Source organism: Mustela nivalis, assembly GCF_964662115.1.
Source record: "Mustela nivalis genome assembly, chromosome: 11".
Taxonomy (NCBI): Eukaryota; Metazoa; Chordata; class Mammalia; order Carnivora; family Mustelidae; genus Mustela; species Mustela nivalis.
The window spans coordinates 80,586,331-80,604,916 of NC_139030.1; the positions used below are offsets into that span (position 1 = coordinate 80,586,331).

General features: G+C 42.5%; 1 protein-coding gene across 8 annotated transcripts in view; it reads left to right on the top strand.

Moving 5' to 3' along the window:
- Positions 1–866: 866 nt before the first annotated feature.
- Positions 867–18,586, top strand: part of DOCK10 (dedicator of cytokinesis 10) — a 261,474-nt gene continuing 243,754 nt past the window's right edge. For 3 of the 8 annotated variants that reach the window (XM_082690395.1, XM_082690386.1, XM_082690390.1), the window contains exon 1: positions 881–1,330. In XM_082690395.1, coding sequence (XP_082546521.1) covers positions 1,208–1,330 — 123 coding nt within the window. In that variant the 5' untranslated portion in view covers positions 881–1,207. Of the gene's footprint in view, positions 1,331–18,586 lie in introns of all 8 variants that reach the window. The other 5 variants (XM_082690400.1, XM_082690385.1, XM_082690391.1 and 2 more) reach the window with 2 other exon arrangements.

An 18,586-nucleotide genomic window follows, 5' to 3' on the forward strand; every position in this document is an offset into this window, starting at 1 on the left:
TCACAAATTTATAAAAAGCAGTTAAGAAAAACCTAGAATACTTAGGAGTGGTTGTCCTGGATCTCTTCAGACTAGTATCTTATGGGGGGGGGGGGCAAACTGCTCTTCTCCCCAGCCAGCCCCCAAAACGACCCTGGGTGTGACTCAGGAGAATTCTTAGTAGACTTTTATCAGCTGACTGGAGACAAAGTGCAGACCAAAGGGATGCGTGGTCAGAGCAGGAGCAGAAAAACAACACAAGTGTAAGTCATCCCCGTATCTGACTGCCCCTACCTGGTAAACCCACAAGTCAGTTCTAGTCCCCACAGTCTATCAGATACACACCCCAAGTCTCTGACACCACTTTACCCTGGTTTACTATTCGTTAGCTTTTATTATGCGAAATGTCCTTGATCACATATTTGAATTCATTTGTTTAACATGGTAATCTGCTGCCTCCCACCCCTAACCCCAAAAATGTACCAGTCCTACACAACCTTAAGGAAGGCCTGGTAAGTTCCCCCTCCTTATCCCGGGTTTCCAGAACAATGTGAACTGGTACATGGTGGGCGCTTAATGAATGAATACCGGTAGAAAGCATTTATGACTTTGGAAGCTTAAGAAGACTTATAAAGCCTGGCTCTGGCGATGCAGGAGAGATCCCAGGCACCAGACTCATAATTAGCCTCTGATCTCCTCCTAAGGATGGAAAGACCAACTCAGCTGAGCCCGCGCCCATCCGCCTGCCTAGGAAGGTAGGGCGGTAAACCGGCAAAAGCGGCCAGAGACCCAAACGTGCGAGGAGCCTCCAAATGGGGGCGAGAGGCGTGGGTAGGCCCCGCCCGGAGCCCCGAGGCTGCCGCCCCGAGCCCTCCCCCGCGGCCGCCGTCCCTGGGGCGACAGGGACAGCCCGGGCCGGCCTGCTGGAGCCGCCCCACGCGCGCCCTGCAGCCCCCGCTGCCGAGACGCCGCCGCAGCCAAGCCGGGGCCGCTCGCCGAGTTGGGAGCGCAGAGTTTGCAAAGTCGTCGCGAAGCTTCGGTGGAGGGAAGGGGGTGGGGGAGTGGGGGTGCGCGAGAGAAAAACCCGCCTCTTGCGAGTAGAGCGAGGAAGAGGGGGGGAGAGGCTCCGAGTTCCGCTTCCTGAACGGCGGGTGGGTAGAGAAGGTTGGCGCGGGGAAGGCCGGCGGGACGCGCGCTCCAGGCCCCCGCGCGAGCGGCGCGGCAGGCAATGGCCGGCGAGCGGACCCGCAGGTTCACCCGGAGCCTGCTGAGACCCGGGCAGGCGGCCGAGCTCCGGCACAGCGCCGCGTCCGCCGCCGCGGTGGCCGTCAGCAGCCGGCAGCAGCAGCGGGTGAGTGTGGCGCGTTCTCCGCGCCTTCCCGCGCTCCCGGGGTGCCCCGGGCCCCGAGCCCGGCCTCCCGGAGCGCCCATGCGCGTCCCTCCCGCCCCTTCCCGCGTCCCCTCCGCGAGGCAGCGCCGCCGACGCTTCCTGTCCAGGGGCGCGCGGGGGGACCGGGGACACTCAGAAGCGCAGAGCGTGGGAGTCGATGTGTGTGGGTTCGGGGGCTGGGGAGGTGGCAGGAATGCCTCGAGAGTCACATCGGCACTAGGTTGTGGGGTGCGAGCGACCCGAAGGGTGGGGGATCCGCGCGAGCGGAGCCGGCGGTCCTCAGGTCTGCGCTCTCCCTCACCCCTGGCGACTGGTGCGCCCCGAGGAGAGGATGTGACCTGAGGTCCTCGCTCCGGCTGAAGCTGGGAGCCCCGCGTTAACGCTATCGCGGAAATAAATGTCCTTCGCACCACCCTCCGTCCACGCGGTAAAAAAACTACAAACCACTCTGTGCTCCTCCAGAAAGGGAGCGGGGAACTGTTTGGAGGAGACGTGGGTCATTCAGTATCCAGTGGTTTCTGGTTTTTGCTAAGATGTTCGCGGGGTTCTCCCGCCGAGATCGCTTTATTGGTTACTTCCTCTTTATAACGCCTTCTAAGTTCTGGGTGATTTCCGCGGGAAATCCCTGGGGTAGCAGCCAGCCATTCTGTCTGATGCCCAAATCCTATCCCTGTGTTTCCAGATGCTCATAAGTTCCAGTAGGTGTCATACTCCCGGGTGTAAGTGTCAGGAGGAAAAAAAAAAAAAAATCAACTCTGGTGGGAATGGGGAGAGAGTGGGAAGAGCGCTCCAGTCAGACGTGGGCTCAACAGCCTCACTCTTGGCCTGCCTCTGCTGGACCGGAATCCCACGCTGTGGGTTTCATTTTCCTTATTGCCAGGAAATATCATTAGGAATTAAACGGCTTCTTTTAAGGGTGTCAAAGAAAGTGTTACTCTTGCCAGTCACCCATGAAGAGGGAGCCAAGAGCTGCCCAGAGCCAGTTCCCACAGCCAGGACTTTTCTCTAAAGCCAGAGGTCGGAAAGTTGAACAGAACGGAAGCTAATTGCCTGGCAGAGGGATTAGGCATCAGATGCCCAAAAGGGCGGGGGTGATGGGAGTGTAGCCAGGGTTGGTGGCCAGGGTGCCTTCTCTTTTACTTACCACTGGCTGCACTCCGCAGTTACCCAGAGGTGATTTCAACTGTTCACCAACCCTGTGCCAAGGGTTGCCCGTGGTTGGATATCAGCATGCACTATTTCAGGGCAGGAAGGATAAACTGTCAGAAAGGACATTGTGGAGGGGGGTGGGAGGTTCAATTTGAGCAAAAGAGATCATAAGAAAATCTTCAAATATACATAGAAAATAAATTTTACTTTGGAATGATCAGTCGGGTTTGTGGATTTGTTGTTCTCTGCCATTTACTGTACAGGAACTTCATTGTGCAGTCGATTTGTTTTATTGAATCTCTGGACTGATCTGTTGGAGAGGTGCAGAGATATAAGTAGCATGCATTTGGAATAAACAGCTCTAAATGTTGTTTTTTATTTTTGTTTTGTTTTTAAGGGGATTCTCCTGAGTTCTGTGCAAGAATTTCTATAAAGAATTTGGATTCTAGTTAGGAGCCCATTACTTTCTTTGAATTTATGTCAGGCTTGAGATCCTAGGGTATCTTGTCAAAATGAATAAGCTCAATGTATTAAAAAGAGTCTGGGAGGGGGTAACTCACTGGCAAAGGTGTCCCTCCTCCCTCCCCTCACTTCAGCACCTTGGCCAACACTCCTGAATTAGCTTTTGCCAAGACATTTCACTGGATCTTACACATCTAGTCAGGCAGTTTGGGCAGCGATTTTGGCAGCAAGAAGACACGTGCTTTGAATTTCATTCTATCAGGGAACTCTTTAAGGGAAACAGGAAGGTGATGAGTTCTCTGAGTTGGCACCCACACTCAGTAGGATTCTGTGGGGGCAGAGCATCTCTTTTGAACCTAAAACCTTCTAATTGGACTATGTGTGGAGACTAATCCTAGCTTATGTGATCCAATCCCTTAAGATCCTTTATGTTTGTTGCTTCAAGTCCTCAAATCCTGGTTGTCAAGGGAGAATATTAATAGGATAGGGAAAGAAGATTATGGATAGCCCACTTCAATACAGTCAGGTAGAATTGTGTATAGTGGAGCAAGCTGTCATATATTGAAGAACATTTGAGAGAAGGTTCCATAGAACCTTCTAGTTTACATGATGCTAGATTCACATGATGCCCTTTCTATAAACCCTGTTTGGGGGGCCAAAATCCTCCAGAATGTTACAGAGAGATTGTCGTAGGGTTGAAACTCTGCTCTATCCAATAAGAATAGACAAGGTTGTCAGATTAACAAGGTAGTTATGAGTTGCAGACTCTGAGAATGGGATATGTGGGTATATACACACTCTTACACACATGTACAAGGGACAGGGAGGCTTCAAAATGTGTGTGATTTATGGAGAACACAGGGCAAAGAGATGCTGGGTGACAGCAATTGACTAGGGGGCCAATTTTGAGGGCAGTTACTGAAGTAAGTAGAGCTATAAACCGGAGCAAACTTGATTTCAGTTTTAACCCACGGCAGTATGGCAGACTCATGTGCAGACAAGATACCTCACCAGGGCCAACTTTATTTAAACCCCTCTTAAGAGGAGGGGATATCTGCATTCCCATGTTCACTGCAACATTTTCACAATAGCCACGATACAGAAACATTCTGTAATGTCTGTAGAGGCATAACTGGATAAAGAAAATGTGCTCTATATCCCAACCTTAAAAAAGAAAGAAATCCCACCATTTGAGACACTGTGGATGAACCTAGAGGATGTTGTGCTGAGTGAACAAGTCAGACACAGGAAGACGAATAGTGCATGAACTTAATTATATGTGGAATCTAAAATAGTAAATCTGATAGAAGGAAAAAGGAGAATGGGGGTTACAGGGGGCAGGAGGTAGGGAAGTGAGAGGAGGAAGAGATGATGGTCAAAGACTACAAAGTTTCACTTACACAAGATGAAGGATTTCTGGAGATCCATTGTGCAGCTTAGTTAACAATACTGGGTTAAATACTTGAAAGTTGCTAAGAGGATAGATTTTTAGTAGTATCTTTTCAACACGCACACACACACACACACACACAGTGGTAACCATGTAGAGATGATGGCTAATTTATTTAACTTCATCCTGCTGATCTTTTCACAATGTAAACATGTATCAAAACATCAAATTGTATTCCTTAAATGTATACAATTTTTATATGTCATCGCATTTTAATGAAGTTCTTAAAAAGGAAAAAAAATGATAATAATACATAACAGTTATGAACAAAAGCCATATATTTTAATAAGAGAAATATTTGCTCCTTAGTTATTCTAAAATTTTTCCATGGAAAACAAATGAATCACAATTCATTTCAATGCCCATCTTAAGATCGAGTAGAGTTTAAGTAATTTCCAGACACCCCATTCATGCTCACAAAGCAAGCCTTTTGAGAGCAGAATCTCAGTTGAAAAATGATTGGAAACATTTCTTCCATGTCAGTGGGGGAGTTTTGTTCAGTGTTTTATTACTTTGGTTGAATATACATACGATGTTGGCCTCAAAGTTATAATGCCACTAATTAGAAATTCTTTACAGGAAACTATTCTTTTAGAATGTATGAGGTGCTTTTTTATTTTTGTTTGAATTATTTTAGAGCATTTTCTATAATTCATGCTATCAATCTAAGATTTGCACACTTTTCTGCATTTATATTCAATAGCATTTTAAAAGAAAAATACTTTTAAGGAAAGTAGAGATGACTTTTCTGTTAACACCACATTAGGACTGTCACTTTGAGAGATATAGATCTTTATTTATGGAACGTGATGGTGTGAGTCAGAGAAATGGAAGACTCTGAGGAATAAATAATCATCTGGTCAATTTTTGCCTGAAGCCTCTTATATATTTCCCAGATGGGAACCACTTTATTTATATGTGGTTTTGAATGCATTTATGACATTTACTCTGTTGTTACACAAAAATTCCTCTGTGAGTCATTGTTGCATTGTAACTCACTTTATTAGCTTCTTTTATTTATTTTTATTTATTATTGAAGTAAAATTGACACACAGTGTTATAGTCATTTCAGGTATGCAATACAGTAATTCTACAGTTCCACACATTACTCAGTGCTTTCCAATGACAAGTGTAGTTACCATCTGTCACCATACATAATTACAACACCATGGCTATATTCCCCATACTGTACTTTTCACTTCTGTAACTTATTTCCTTTATAACTGGAAGTTTGTGCCTCTTATTCCCCTTCATCTATGTCATCCATACAACAACCCAACCACAACCACTCCTCTGGCAACCACCAGTTTGTTCTTTGTATTTAAGTGGCTTTTGTCTTTTTGTTTGCACATTTGTTTTGTTTTTTAAATTCCACATATAAGAAATCATAAGGTATATTTGTCTTTTTCTGACTTATTTCACTTAGCATAACACCTGCTGGTCTATGGCAAGATTTCTTCCTTCTTTTTATGGCTGAATAAAAGTCCACTACACACACACACACACACACACACACACACACACCACATCTTCCTTATCCATTCGTTTGTGGATTTTTGCTTAGATTGCTTCCATATCTTGAATATTGTAAATAATGCTTCACTATACATTGGGGTGTCTCTGTCTCTTTGAATTTGTGTTTTCATTTTCTTTGGCTAAATACCCAGTAGTGGAATTAATGAATCACATGATATTTCTGTTTATCAACATCTTTTAAAGAGGAAACGTCCTCCCAGAAGTGATTGTACTTACCCAGTATGGGCATAAGCAGAAAACATAAAGGGTAAGTGGTTGAGAAAGGACACTATTGACTTCTGTAATCACAAAAATTCTATAACCTCACTTTCCTTTGACATTTTGTAACTTCTGCTGTCCTCCAGTGATACTACTTTTGATACTCTGGGAAGCTCTGAATAAGAAGCAGAACCTCTGAGAGACCCAAGATCTTTGGTTGAGAACTAATGTCTGTAAACATGTTTACAGGAGCAGAAGGAAGAATTTCCTCTCCTCTGAACTTTATGATATGTAAATGGTTAAGAGTAGGAGGGGCTTCAAACACATGAGTGGGAGATACTAGAATTTCCAAAAAGTAGTATGCTAGGAATGAGAGTGAGTGATACATGCAAAAAGTGATACTGAATGGAAATAGAACAGTTGGGTCACTGTCCTCAGCTTGGGTTCAAGCAGGATGCAGAGTGAGGGCCTGTTTGTTCGGCGCCCACAGCATAGTCTGGTTTGATTTGGTTTGGTTTGGTTTGGTTTTGACAGGGGTCTTCATAACAAGGGTGTTTACACTTTAGCAGAAATCATAGTCTCACAGCTTATGTTGATGGTGTTCCTTCATGAGGAAGGTACCCGGCATGGTGAAGAAGTCAACACAAGCTTAGTTTACAACATCAAGGTTGAATGTTATTGATTGTACCAACTACTGTTTTTTCTTACTTCTCAAGCACATTGCAGAAGGGACTTTGAAGATAAACGGTAGCAACAGGGGATCCAGACAACTTCTAGATGGGTCCAAAAACAAAGTAATGTGTGTGTGGTTTGTGGCTGTCTTCTCCTTCACAATTTTCCCTGAAGCCTCACCAAGAAAGAGATTGGCAAATGCATGTGTTAGGATAACCCACTGAAGGAGAACCCACGAAGTGCCTGGCATGCAGTTCAGTATGTAATTCTCAGAGCCATCCTGAGGACGTTATTATTGTTACAAATTACAGAGGAAGCCATTGAGATTCATAGGGTTAAAGACTTCACTTTAGGTTAAGGAACCTCTCTTGCACCCTGAATAGTAACTAGCAGAGCATTACCTTCCAGTTCTGTAGCGGCTTCCAGCTGCATCTCTAAACTGGAAAGCATGAGGAGTTGAATTTGCTTGATGTTGCACTCTAATTGTGAGCTCTACCTAAGAAAGAGGAGCTCTGTCCTTCCCGCTGATAATTCAGTATATCTATCACTGCCCACTCCAGCTTTCCTGTGGGGTTAGAAGCCAAAGCCAAAGCTGTTCCAAGACCCATAATAATGTTAAACCCTGGGGCGCTTGGGTGGCTCAGTCATTAACCGTCTGCCTTCAGCTTAGGGCATGATCACAGGGTCCAGGGATCAGCCCTACATTGGACTGCCTGCTCCGCAGGAAGCTTCTTCTCCCTGTCTCACTCCCCCTGCTTGTGTTGTCTCTCTCACTGTGCCTCCCTCTGTCAAATAAATAAATAAAATCTTTTAAAAAACATAATAATTTTAAACCCTCTTACAGTAACCAGAGTTCAGTTGTTAAGTCCCTCAAATGTAAACTTGTTCCGCCATCCTTATGCTATCAATCTGGCAAAGCCATAAGCACATTGTGAAAGAGGATGGGGTTATTTCTTCTCAAGTCTACCTCTGTCTAGAACAGCCTGCGTCTCCATCTCAATCACTTCGCCCCACTCCAGCCAGTGCCTGAAATTTTCCAGTGCCTCATGTGTCCTTGAGCATGTATTTTCATTTATCTAGGTTGTGTTGTGATTCTTTTTTCATGCACTTTTTTATTCAAAGGAGTGATTTGAAGTGTCTTACAAAGATGCATATAAGGCAACAATGAAAAATGTAGTGAGTAAAGGTAAATAGCAATAATAGCAACAACAAAAAAGCAGTGTTAGGAAAGTTAAACATTGTCAAGAGTAGGTTAATGGAGAAGTGTTAGTGAATACAACTCATAGCCATTAACTCCTTCCTACAGTCTTGCTAAGACTGTTTCCTAGTGGCCAAGTTGAAAAGGAAAATACGATCAGCCATGAGATTAAGAGGTCTTCAATGTAAAAGAAAATAATTTGCTCTGTACATGTTCAGCTTTAACTTACACTGAGACTCAAGAGACAAGACATTGTTTCCTATGATTTTCATTCAGGACAATATAGATTCCCACCACCTAGAATGTCCATGGGCCAGCTGCTTTGGAATCCCTGAAAGCTTGTTAAAAATGCAGAATCCCAGTCCCCATGGCAAATCTACTGGAAGAGAACATGTATTTTAACAAGATCCTCTGGTAATTTATATGCATACTACCATTTGAGAAACACAAAAATTAAGCTACAACTATAACCATAATTTTGCAGTATATGGTCAGTCAGGCAATTGGGTGAGGGTCCAATACAAGAGAGTTTCTTCCATGACTCTTTGAAAGAGTTGCCTGAGGCAAAAATAAAGTTTAGTTCACCTAGAAATGTATGAAAATGGATTGGTTCCTTGCTGAGTGACTTTGGAAATTGCCTTGGTAGTTTCCGTTATAGTTTCTCCTTCATGTCACATCTTAACTGTAGTGTAATCTTGTGCTTCCAGGCTAAGCAAAAAATTCCATAATGTATATAAAATAGGCACAATCTGAATCTGAAAAAGTCCTGACCCGGGTTACAGCCCTAAAGACCAGCTCCAGGGTGCAGCTGGTGTTACCCTGCTTACCAGAGAATTTTAAAGCAGGAACACTAACACTCATGAAGGACACTCAATAATGACTTTTCGTTGTTGCTTTATAAGATTTATGTTACTATCATTGAAACTGTTAGTGATTTGAAAATAATTGGTTATACCAGGAAATCTGATAGCTAGAATCAAAATCATGAAAGGTTTCTCTCTCTCTCTCTCTCTCTCTTTTTCTCTTCTAGTCACTGAGTCTCAGAGAAACATGATGTCTCTCTTTCTCGTAAGAATGTTCTCAGGATGGAATTCTCTGGAGTTAAGGTCTAGATTTCCCCACATGTTGTGACATGGTCCAGGATCCCTTTGACCGGCTGTCTTTCAGCCTGTTTTGGGATACTCTTTCCTCTCTTCCACTGTTCATGAACAATTTGAGCAATCTGGCCAGTTTGGGAGTTGGTGCAGGGAACCTCAGAGCGTGTGAGTCTGGAGAGCAGAATTCCAACCCTGGCCCTTTACCGGGTCATGCCTCCTTTTGCAATCTCCCGTTTTCTCATCTGTGAAATTAGAAGATGACGCAATTAAGTCCTTCTGTTGGCCATTCCTTAGCCCTTGAGTTCTGATGGCTTCTCCTTCTCCTCTGTTGGGTTTTCAGATGTCACCTTCTCAGAGGATCTTCCTGGGTCACCAAGTGGAAGCTGGTGTTCCTCAGCCTTCCCTCCACTGCAACCTTCTGTGTTCCATTCCCGGAACACATGTTCCATTTATTTTCCTCATGGCTCCAACCACTACCTGAAGTAGATCTTTTTACTTATTTAATTTCTAGTTTCTCTTTCCCAAACTTCCTCTTTTCAAATATATATGCCATTGAGAAAAGGAAAGGTGTCTGTTTCACTACTTTTATACTTTATTTACTATATGAAAGTCGGGGGGAGTCTCCCTTTTCACTGCAAATGAGGTGCTAAAAGCAGCATCAGGAGAGTGGGCTGGTTGTGCACCAGTGAGTGATTGTAATGGAATTATGACTTGCAAATGGCCAGTTTGTCGGTGTCTGCTAATGATGTTCCTTGAGTCATCTTCTTCACAGTGTACTCAGAAAGAGAGTGGGCGTATCCTATGTGCCAGGGACTTGACTCATACAATCTCTGTTAATCCTGATGACAAGTACACAATAAATGATTTTTATTCTTATTCTAGAGACGTGGTGGGAGATGCGTTAAGGTCGGGCTTGCCCCAGATCAAATGACTAGTCATGGATGGATCTTGGAGTCACAGGCAGGTAGCTCAGTTGCAGAGACAATGTTCTCCACAGCTGCTCTGTCCTGCAGACCAGTTGCCAAAGGCGGGTGGGCAGGCAAGCCCCATTACCCATGCAGTCAGCATCCAAGCGAGAGAGAGCAAGGATAGAAAAGGAAACCCCAGAGAACTTGCCACAGGAAGAGGTTTTGAAAAGGAGCTTCTTAACAAGAGAAGACCTGTGGCTACTTCTGCTCTGCTCAGCCATGCCTTATCCATGACATCTCAGCAATGCAGGACACCAGGAGAGACTCCTGCTTTGGACACTGTATCTGCGCTCAGTCGTTTCCCTAGGAATGACCAGCATGCAGTGGGTTAAGCTTTGCAAACAAAGCTTCCTTCAACTCTGAAAGGGGCATCATTTGATTCTTCTCTATAGAAATCCATTTCTGGCACGATAAGCATGGAATAATTGGGTTGCAGCATTACATCTGCTACATTGTCTTCTGTAGTCTTGATTTTGATGCTCATGTTTACAAATGAGAAGAGTTTTTTCCACTGAAGTGAGATTTGTTTGCTCTTATCTTTTACTGCAATATCAGTCAGCTGGAAAGAAATGCTTGTGTTTGCTGGACGCGACATGTTAACCTACATTAAATGATGTAGAAATAATAAAATTTAATGAATGTGACTGAGTTAGTGGCAATACAGAAAAATACTTGCTTTTGAAAATGTTAATATTTTGCAATTGGATTGAAGTAGAAACGCCTCTGAGACTAGAAGAATTAATGGACCCAAATTAGGCAAAGTTCCTTTAATTGTGCTGCTAAATGTGAAAATAGTCAGTTTTTCTAATTCAATTTCAACATACCACCTCTCCTGACATGGAATTGGGGAAGCTTGGCAGCTCTTTAAGCTAAAGACCAAAATGGCACAGAGTTTAACAATAGGATCTGGAGGGTGGTCTGTTTAAAAAGATGACACCATTTATGATGGCACAATGAGCTTTTCTTTATATAATTATTCTAGCAATTACCAATTTAAGTGACTAATTAAGTTTGTCAAAATGGCCAATGGCTTTGGACTTTCAAATTGCACATTCTATATAAAGAACACAGGCGTGAACATTTGATGTGGCAAACAAGCAAACAAAAAAAACTTAAATAAAATTTGCTACTCAGTGAAATGTGATAATTAAATTATTTTTGAACAGCCATTATTTATTCAATTAGCTCTTAGAAGTCCTTTCGTCACTGTTCTTTAGAATGAGAAAATGGAAATTGTTTACAGCTGAGTAACTTTCATAAAAATGAAGTGATATGAAAGCCCAATGACTTTTTTGAAGAAGAAAATTCAAATATGGATATCTAATATTTAAAGTTATTTATGTTTATTCTTTTACATTATTTATTTACAAATCAGACATTTAAGGGTGGCTCAGTCGGTTAAGCGGCCGACTCTTGATCTCAGCGCAGGTCCTGATCTCAGGGTCGTGGGATTGAGCCCCGCGGTGGGCTCTGTGTTCCACATGGAGTCAGCTTGAGAGTCTCTCTCCCCTGCCCATCTCCCTGTTCTCGATTTCTCGCTCAAACACATAAATCTTTAAGAAAATAAAAATAAAAATCTGACATTTATTCAAAAGAGAATTTATTTTCCAAATGAAAAGTATTCCCATTTGCTTTAAAGCATATCTATATACATAACCGTAAGGTCTCTCTATATGTGAAAATGTTAATAATAAAATTTATTGGCATATTGATATGGACAGAGAGGTTCTTTCAGGACCTTTCTGAGTGCTAACGTGAAAGGTTCATTTATCAATTTCAATTTTTGAAGTCAAAACCATTATGTGGCTACTATCCAATCAATTTGAAAAAAAAAATTATCTTTTTGTTATTAGGAAGCAATGGCTTCTAGGCTGTGTAACCTTGACCAAGGCTTTACACTTCTTTGGGTTTCAGGTTCCGTGTCTTTAAAACAAGAAGGTTGGACACTGAGACCTTTAAAGATGTTTTAGTCTTAAAAATCTAGGGAGTTCTCCTTTTAAAGTTTTTCATACAGGATTAAAATATACTTTTTCTCATCTTAATAACATCATTATTGATTAAGATACCTGATTTTAGCAACTGGAGGAACTGGCTCAAATAGGCTACAAGCAAATTTGTTTTTCAGTGATGAAAATGGTAGAACCTGGCTATTGGAGGACATAATGGATGAAGTGACCATTCATATACCCAAAGGACTGGCCAAGGGGGACGAGAATTGGCAAAAGAACAGTCAGCAGTGACAAAGGCGTGTGAGACAGGTTCTTCCAAACTGGGGAGGGGGGACTCCAGTGCAAGGTTGCAGTCTCATTTCCCTCTTTGCCTTCCTGCTGAGAATAGAAAGACCCACCTGCATTAAGAGATGGAGCTTTCCAGCTCTAGCACCCTGGTCTTTGGCTTACAGGCCTGGCCAACCTCCTCCCAGCCCTTACATGTACAGAATATAGGTGAGTGGTAGGGAGAGTTTGAACTCTCCCCCAAGCTTCCCAGCTCTCTGCCATCAAAAAAGCAAGAACTCTCTTGCTAGTTCTCTGTTTTTTGGTTTTAGTTTTTTTGGGGTTTTGGGTTTTTTTGGTCTCTGCCTCTATCACTGCCTTCTTACACCTGAGAAAGGTAGCATTGTCTGTCTCTGCCCTAGTATGATTTCATAGGCATTAGAAAGACAGCAGACTCTTCTTTCCCAGATTGTTCATCCAGAAGACTGATCCAAAACAAGGTCTAGGGTATTTCATTCATTAGTTAGAGATCAACCTTAAATACACGAGATCACCATTGACTTAAATTCAGGCCAAAGGGAAAATCAGTTCCTTGGCAGGTGTACCTTGGAAAAGGCCTGGGTCCCTTGGGACAAAAGGGCGTAGGAATGGGAGACTAGTGGTCTCATCACTAACCACAAACTAGTGATTTCATCACTTTATTTGTAGCTAGCTAACACAGTTAACCACGACTTACATGACCCTGGTCCCTGTTGCCTCTCCTGGTCCTCCTGGGCCTGTGTGTGGTCTGCAACTTTCCAATACCCAAGAGGCCTTCAAGAATAGGCAGTGTGATTATTGTTTCCATGTTTCTGGGACAGCAAAATATCTGGCACATAGTAACTAAATGCTTATGAAGTATAAGAAGGTATGTCCCCCTTAGACACGGCAGAAGTACAGGTTGGGTATGCAAAAGGGAATCTGAGTGCCTGATTTGCCGTAAAGAAGGTCCTGGGTCCTTTAGAGAAGAAACATTTAGACGATTGAGTATCAGCATATAGTAGCTGTTCCATGGGCATAAATTGAATTGAAGTAAACTGAATGGAATCAAATTTAAGATTCCAAAAAAGGCTATTCAAAGACCCTCCCCCCCAAAAAGTTAATTATTGTTTGGCATGAATATGTACTCTTGAATAAATAAGATTCAGCTGAGCAGGTGTTATCATTGTTCCAACGCCAGCTCCTTCCCTTGTGGGCACCTCGCTGGCACACACAGACCTCTCTGTTTGGCCAGCGACCCTGTGAGCAGTCACAAGTCTGGGGCAGAATGAGGCTCTGCGCTGGGTGCAGAAAAGGATGGATTAAAATTCAGGAGGCGTGGGCGACAGAACTTTGACAGCAGTCCATTTGCAGTCCCATGATGAACAGTGGTTTATATATTCAAGAAACACTTCCTTTACCACCAAAGCTATATGATTTTATCAGTGAATGTTCATGCTATTTTAGTTCTTAAAAACTCTGTTTTTTCCTTTAGGTCAGGGAGCTTTCCTAGCACTGTATTAAGATACCTTAATAACATGCTCCATGGGTTTTTTTAAATTCCAATTTTCACTTAATAGTCTCTTTTTACATATGTACTTTTTAAAAATATTTTATTTATTTATTTGACAGAGAGAGATCACAAGTAGGCAGAGAGGCAGGCAGAGAGAGAGAGAGAGAGAGGAGGAAGCAGGCTCCCTGCTGAGCAGAGAGCCCGATATGGGACTCGATCCCAGGACCCTGAGATCATGACCTGAGCCGAAAGCAGCGGCTTAACCCACTGAGCCACCCAGGCGCCCCTACATATGTACTTTTTAAACTCACATGGCTTTTATTAAATTTAGTAACTCAAAACCTAGAAGATAATGAAGAAAAAAAGCTCATGATAACAATTAGTAGCAACTCTTGGTGTGTTTATTTGGAGCATTTTTCTGTTGATAGAAGTATTCTCTGACACACATTTAAGCTAACACTGAACATGTAAATGTTTAATGGGCATTAAGTGATTCAAGCTCAATTTTGTCCTGAGGATTCTTTCTTCTGGAACTCATGTCTACCAATCCCACATGAAATCCATGTTCTGAGTGAGGGAAGAGAATTGGTACTGCATTTCTTGGCTATCCTATATCCTATTTCTTGCATATCCTATAGCTATAAACATTTAGAACTGAAGGATAAGTTAGTCTAAAGCAGAAAAGGAAACTGAATCACAAAGAGGTTTCAGTGGATGTGGTCAGGGTCACAGAGCAAGGCCACAGATGATCTCAAACCCACTGACTTTTGTCCTTCAAGTCATTGCACCATCTGCAGCCATCAGTATAATTTACTACCCTTAAATGAAAGTCCAGAATTTTGCTTATATCTCCACTGGCCTCTCCAGTAAAAGTGATTAAGCCTTTTACCCAAATAGAGCACTGCTTGCAGAGAACCTTATATAGTACACGTGTGGTTTACTTCTTGAGCATATGAAGTCAGTATTACCTGTTGCTTGTCGAGATTCTGATTTACATTTGGCGACAGATTGAAACTGTGTGTCTCTGGTGTGTGAGTGTCAGGAAGGGGGCAGTTGTGTCCTTGGGCTTGTGTAATTCCTGTGAGCTGGCACAATGTCTTTTGTTGCTGCCTCCAGTGACCTGAATGATGGCATGTGATCTCTGGTGTCCTAAAAAGTGATCAGAACTGGACTCAGTCTGGGTCTCTGTGACTTTGTAGAGATACAAACACGGTCACTGGATTTCCATGGCTGCCATAAACAAGGTTACCACGTATTTCACACAGATGTATTACTTTACCATAGTGCAGGTGAGAGGTCTGGTAGGGTTCTCACTAGACTAAAATCAAGGTATTGGCAGGGATTTATCCCCTTTTTGCAGGCTCAAGGAGGAAAAATCTGATGCTTGTTCACTTGGGTTGTTGGCAGAATTCAGTTCCTTGAACTGAAGGGCCAAAGCTCTGGTTTCCTTGCTGGATGTAAACCGAGGGCCATTTTCAGCCTGTAGAGGTCACCACATTCCTTGTTCATGGCTCCTTCCATCTATCTCCAAGACCAAAAGTGGTGGACCAAGTTCTTCATGGGTTGTATCTGTCTGCCTTTTTCTTCTGCTATTAAAGACTCATGTGACTAGATTGAGCTACTTGGGTAATCCAAGATAATCTCCCCATCTTGGTGTCTTTAACCTTAATATCAGTGACAAAGTCCCCTTTTCCATGAGAGTTGGCATATTCCAAAATTCTGAGGATTACAATGTGAGCATTTCAGAGGAGTCTACCAAAAACACATCCGGGAGTATTATTAAAAGGAGCAAATCCTCTCCAAGTACTCTTTTCTGATTCTACTATGAAGTGGAGGAAACAGTATATCGTAGGAGATCAGAATTGAGTTCCAAAATGCTTTCTATTTCTGTGAACTTGATCAAGCTAAAAAACCTTAGTTTTTCTCCTTGTAAAGTAAGGATACATATAGTTTTCATGAGGATTAAATGATAACACATGTATAATTTCCTTAAGCTACATTCATGTTCATTGTCATAGATGCCGCCCATCTAAGGAGAACATTACCCATCTAAGGAGAACATTACACATCGAATTCTGTGCCCTGGTTCCTAGGAATGAGCATCACTGTAACTTAGCAGACAAGAGACTATCACCAAATATGACTGTAATGGGGTATTCCCTGGCATTCAGGGGAATCTGAACTCTGTCTGAAACCTGCTCCATCTCTGCCCAAGCCTCATCATTATGAGAGTAGCTTGATCTGTAGGAAATCTCAAGCCTAGCAGACCCTGAACTTCCTTCTCCATATTCTGTCTAGTATCATGTACTGAGAAGCCTGGTAGGTGGGACTACATACTCTGCAGGTCAGAGCCAAACAAGCCGCCTACAATTTGGGTATATTGACTTAATGATTATGACTCAGAAAGATAGGCTGAAACTATCCTTTATCTTTTATCATTTAACCTAATAGCTAAATGAATCATTTAACATATGCAATTTTATTCAAAATAGCATCTTTGATTCACTAATAAGGAGGGATTCAAACCCAGTACATGCATTGGTCCAGAGAATGGATCAAGTGTTCCTTAATATATTGTCAGTTCTTGAGATATCTTAAAGGAGAATGGACCACTTACTGTTGGGGTTCACCAGGGATCCAGCCTTAGACTTTCTTCTCTCTGTGTTTCCTGAACCCCCCCCCCCCCCCGCCACAGGATTCATCTACTCACACAGGTTCAGCTCTCACCTGTGCACAGAAACTCCCTGTTCCTTCTCCACCTTGTGCTCTGCCCCTTCCTGGCTCAGCAGCCCCTCAGTGACTTCAAACTCAACATTTTCTTGCCTCATAAATCTGTTTTTCTTTTATCCTGAGTTCCATATCTTAGTTGATCCAGTTAATCTCATACCCAAACAGTACTGAATCCTGCCCCCTCCCTACTACCTCACATCTGATCATACTCCCTGTGCAGGCAGTGCTACCTCCTGAATCATGCAAATATCTCCCTGACTTCAGTGATCTAGGTTAGTCATTCACAATTTCTTTCCCAAGTCATCTCTGGGCAATATCGTTGAGGGTTTTATTCCAGACTTCTAACTAGTCTCTGATCTACTCACACTAGCTGTAATCCACCTTCCACACTTTGCCTCTATTAACTTGTGAGCACGCAGCTTGAATCGTGATTCATTTCTTCCTGAATGCTGATAGTGAACATGATTACTGCCCCCAGGGATCAGATCTCACCTGGTTCCAACCTACCTTTCCAGCCTCGATTTTTATTAGATTCTATCTTCAACTTCTTCCGCACTAAGTCTGCTCAAGGTTCTGGACATTTCCCACGTAAGCCATGCATGTTACCGGATGCTCGCAGCAGGCTGCCTTTCTTTCTTGTCTTGTTCAATCCCTGTTGCCTTCCAGATCCAACTCATTTCTTCCTTCACCTCTTACCCTCTCCTGAGGCCACTGACAGATAGTCCCTTCCTCTTACACATTTCCATAGCACTTCCTGAACATGTGGATTATTTTTTGTTGTAATTATTTAGTTCTTGTCTCACCTCATCAGACAGTTACAGCATTTTATTATAATATAATAAATGATTCTTGGTTGGATGGATGAGAGATGCATGTGCATTTTTATAATTCTTTGACGTGTATTTACCACTCCATGTCATTTTCAAAAGTGAAATGCCTGGCAGATATTATATGCAAGAGGAGAATATGGCATTATCTTTCTCTTCCTTTCATAGATGCCTAAATATTACTTAGCTTTGGAAATAATAGCCCAGCATTCAGATCCAGTGCTTTCGAGAAAATGGAACAGGTTCAGAGATTTTTTTTTTTAAAGGACCCATTTTAATTATTGCCTTTCAATGATGTGATGTGACTCTAAGGTAACATTGCATTTCAATCTGATTTCTCTATATTTTAAAGTGCACACCCTATCATTGTTCACTGGAATTTTTAGCTCCTGAACATTTCTACTGGTTCTAAACTCTTTTCCTTGTTGCACAATACATTGTACATTAAATTTTTATGAATTATCCAGTTGCTGGAAGAAATACAGAGACATTAAATTGCACCATTGTTAACATGGAAAATCTTTGGTTTAAGAGCTCCAAACCCCAGCATCCTCTTCCTGCTCACGGGTCACTTTTGAGCACCTGGCATGCAACATGCACCTGTGAGCCGTAGGCTTTTGTGTTATTCTTCCCCAGCCCAGAGAGCTCTTTTCACCATTCTTCCTCAGCTCCTCACTCCCTCAGCTCCTCACTCATCATTTCTTCAAGGAATCCTTCCCTGATCACCCACCAGACCGTGGTCACTCTGCTTCTCTTCATCCCAAGCCCCTCCGTCCCCTGTAGGGAACCCCTGCACACTATGTGCTTATCAGTTCCCTGCTTTGCTTTCCCTTTTACTTTATTTTGAAGAACATTCAGATTTACAAAAAAGGTCTGTAAATATATTTTTAGTGTAAAACAATATAAAGAATCTCATATACCTTTCCCTCAGCTTCCTTGAATATTACCATTTTATCACAATTAAAAATAATAATTTCTTTCTCACCAGTCTTTCTGTCTCATTTTCTCTTTCTTATTCTCTCTCTCTAACACAAACACACATACTATTTCTTTTCTGAAACATTTGAGAAAAATTGCATACATACTGCCCTTTTAGCTCAAAGTAGCTCAGGTATATTTTCTGAAAGCAGTTCTCTTGCATACCTATAATATAATGATTGAAATCAAGACATTGACATTGACACAA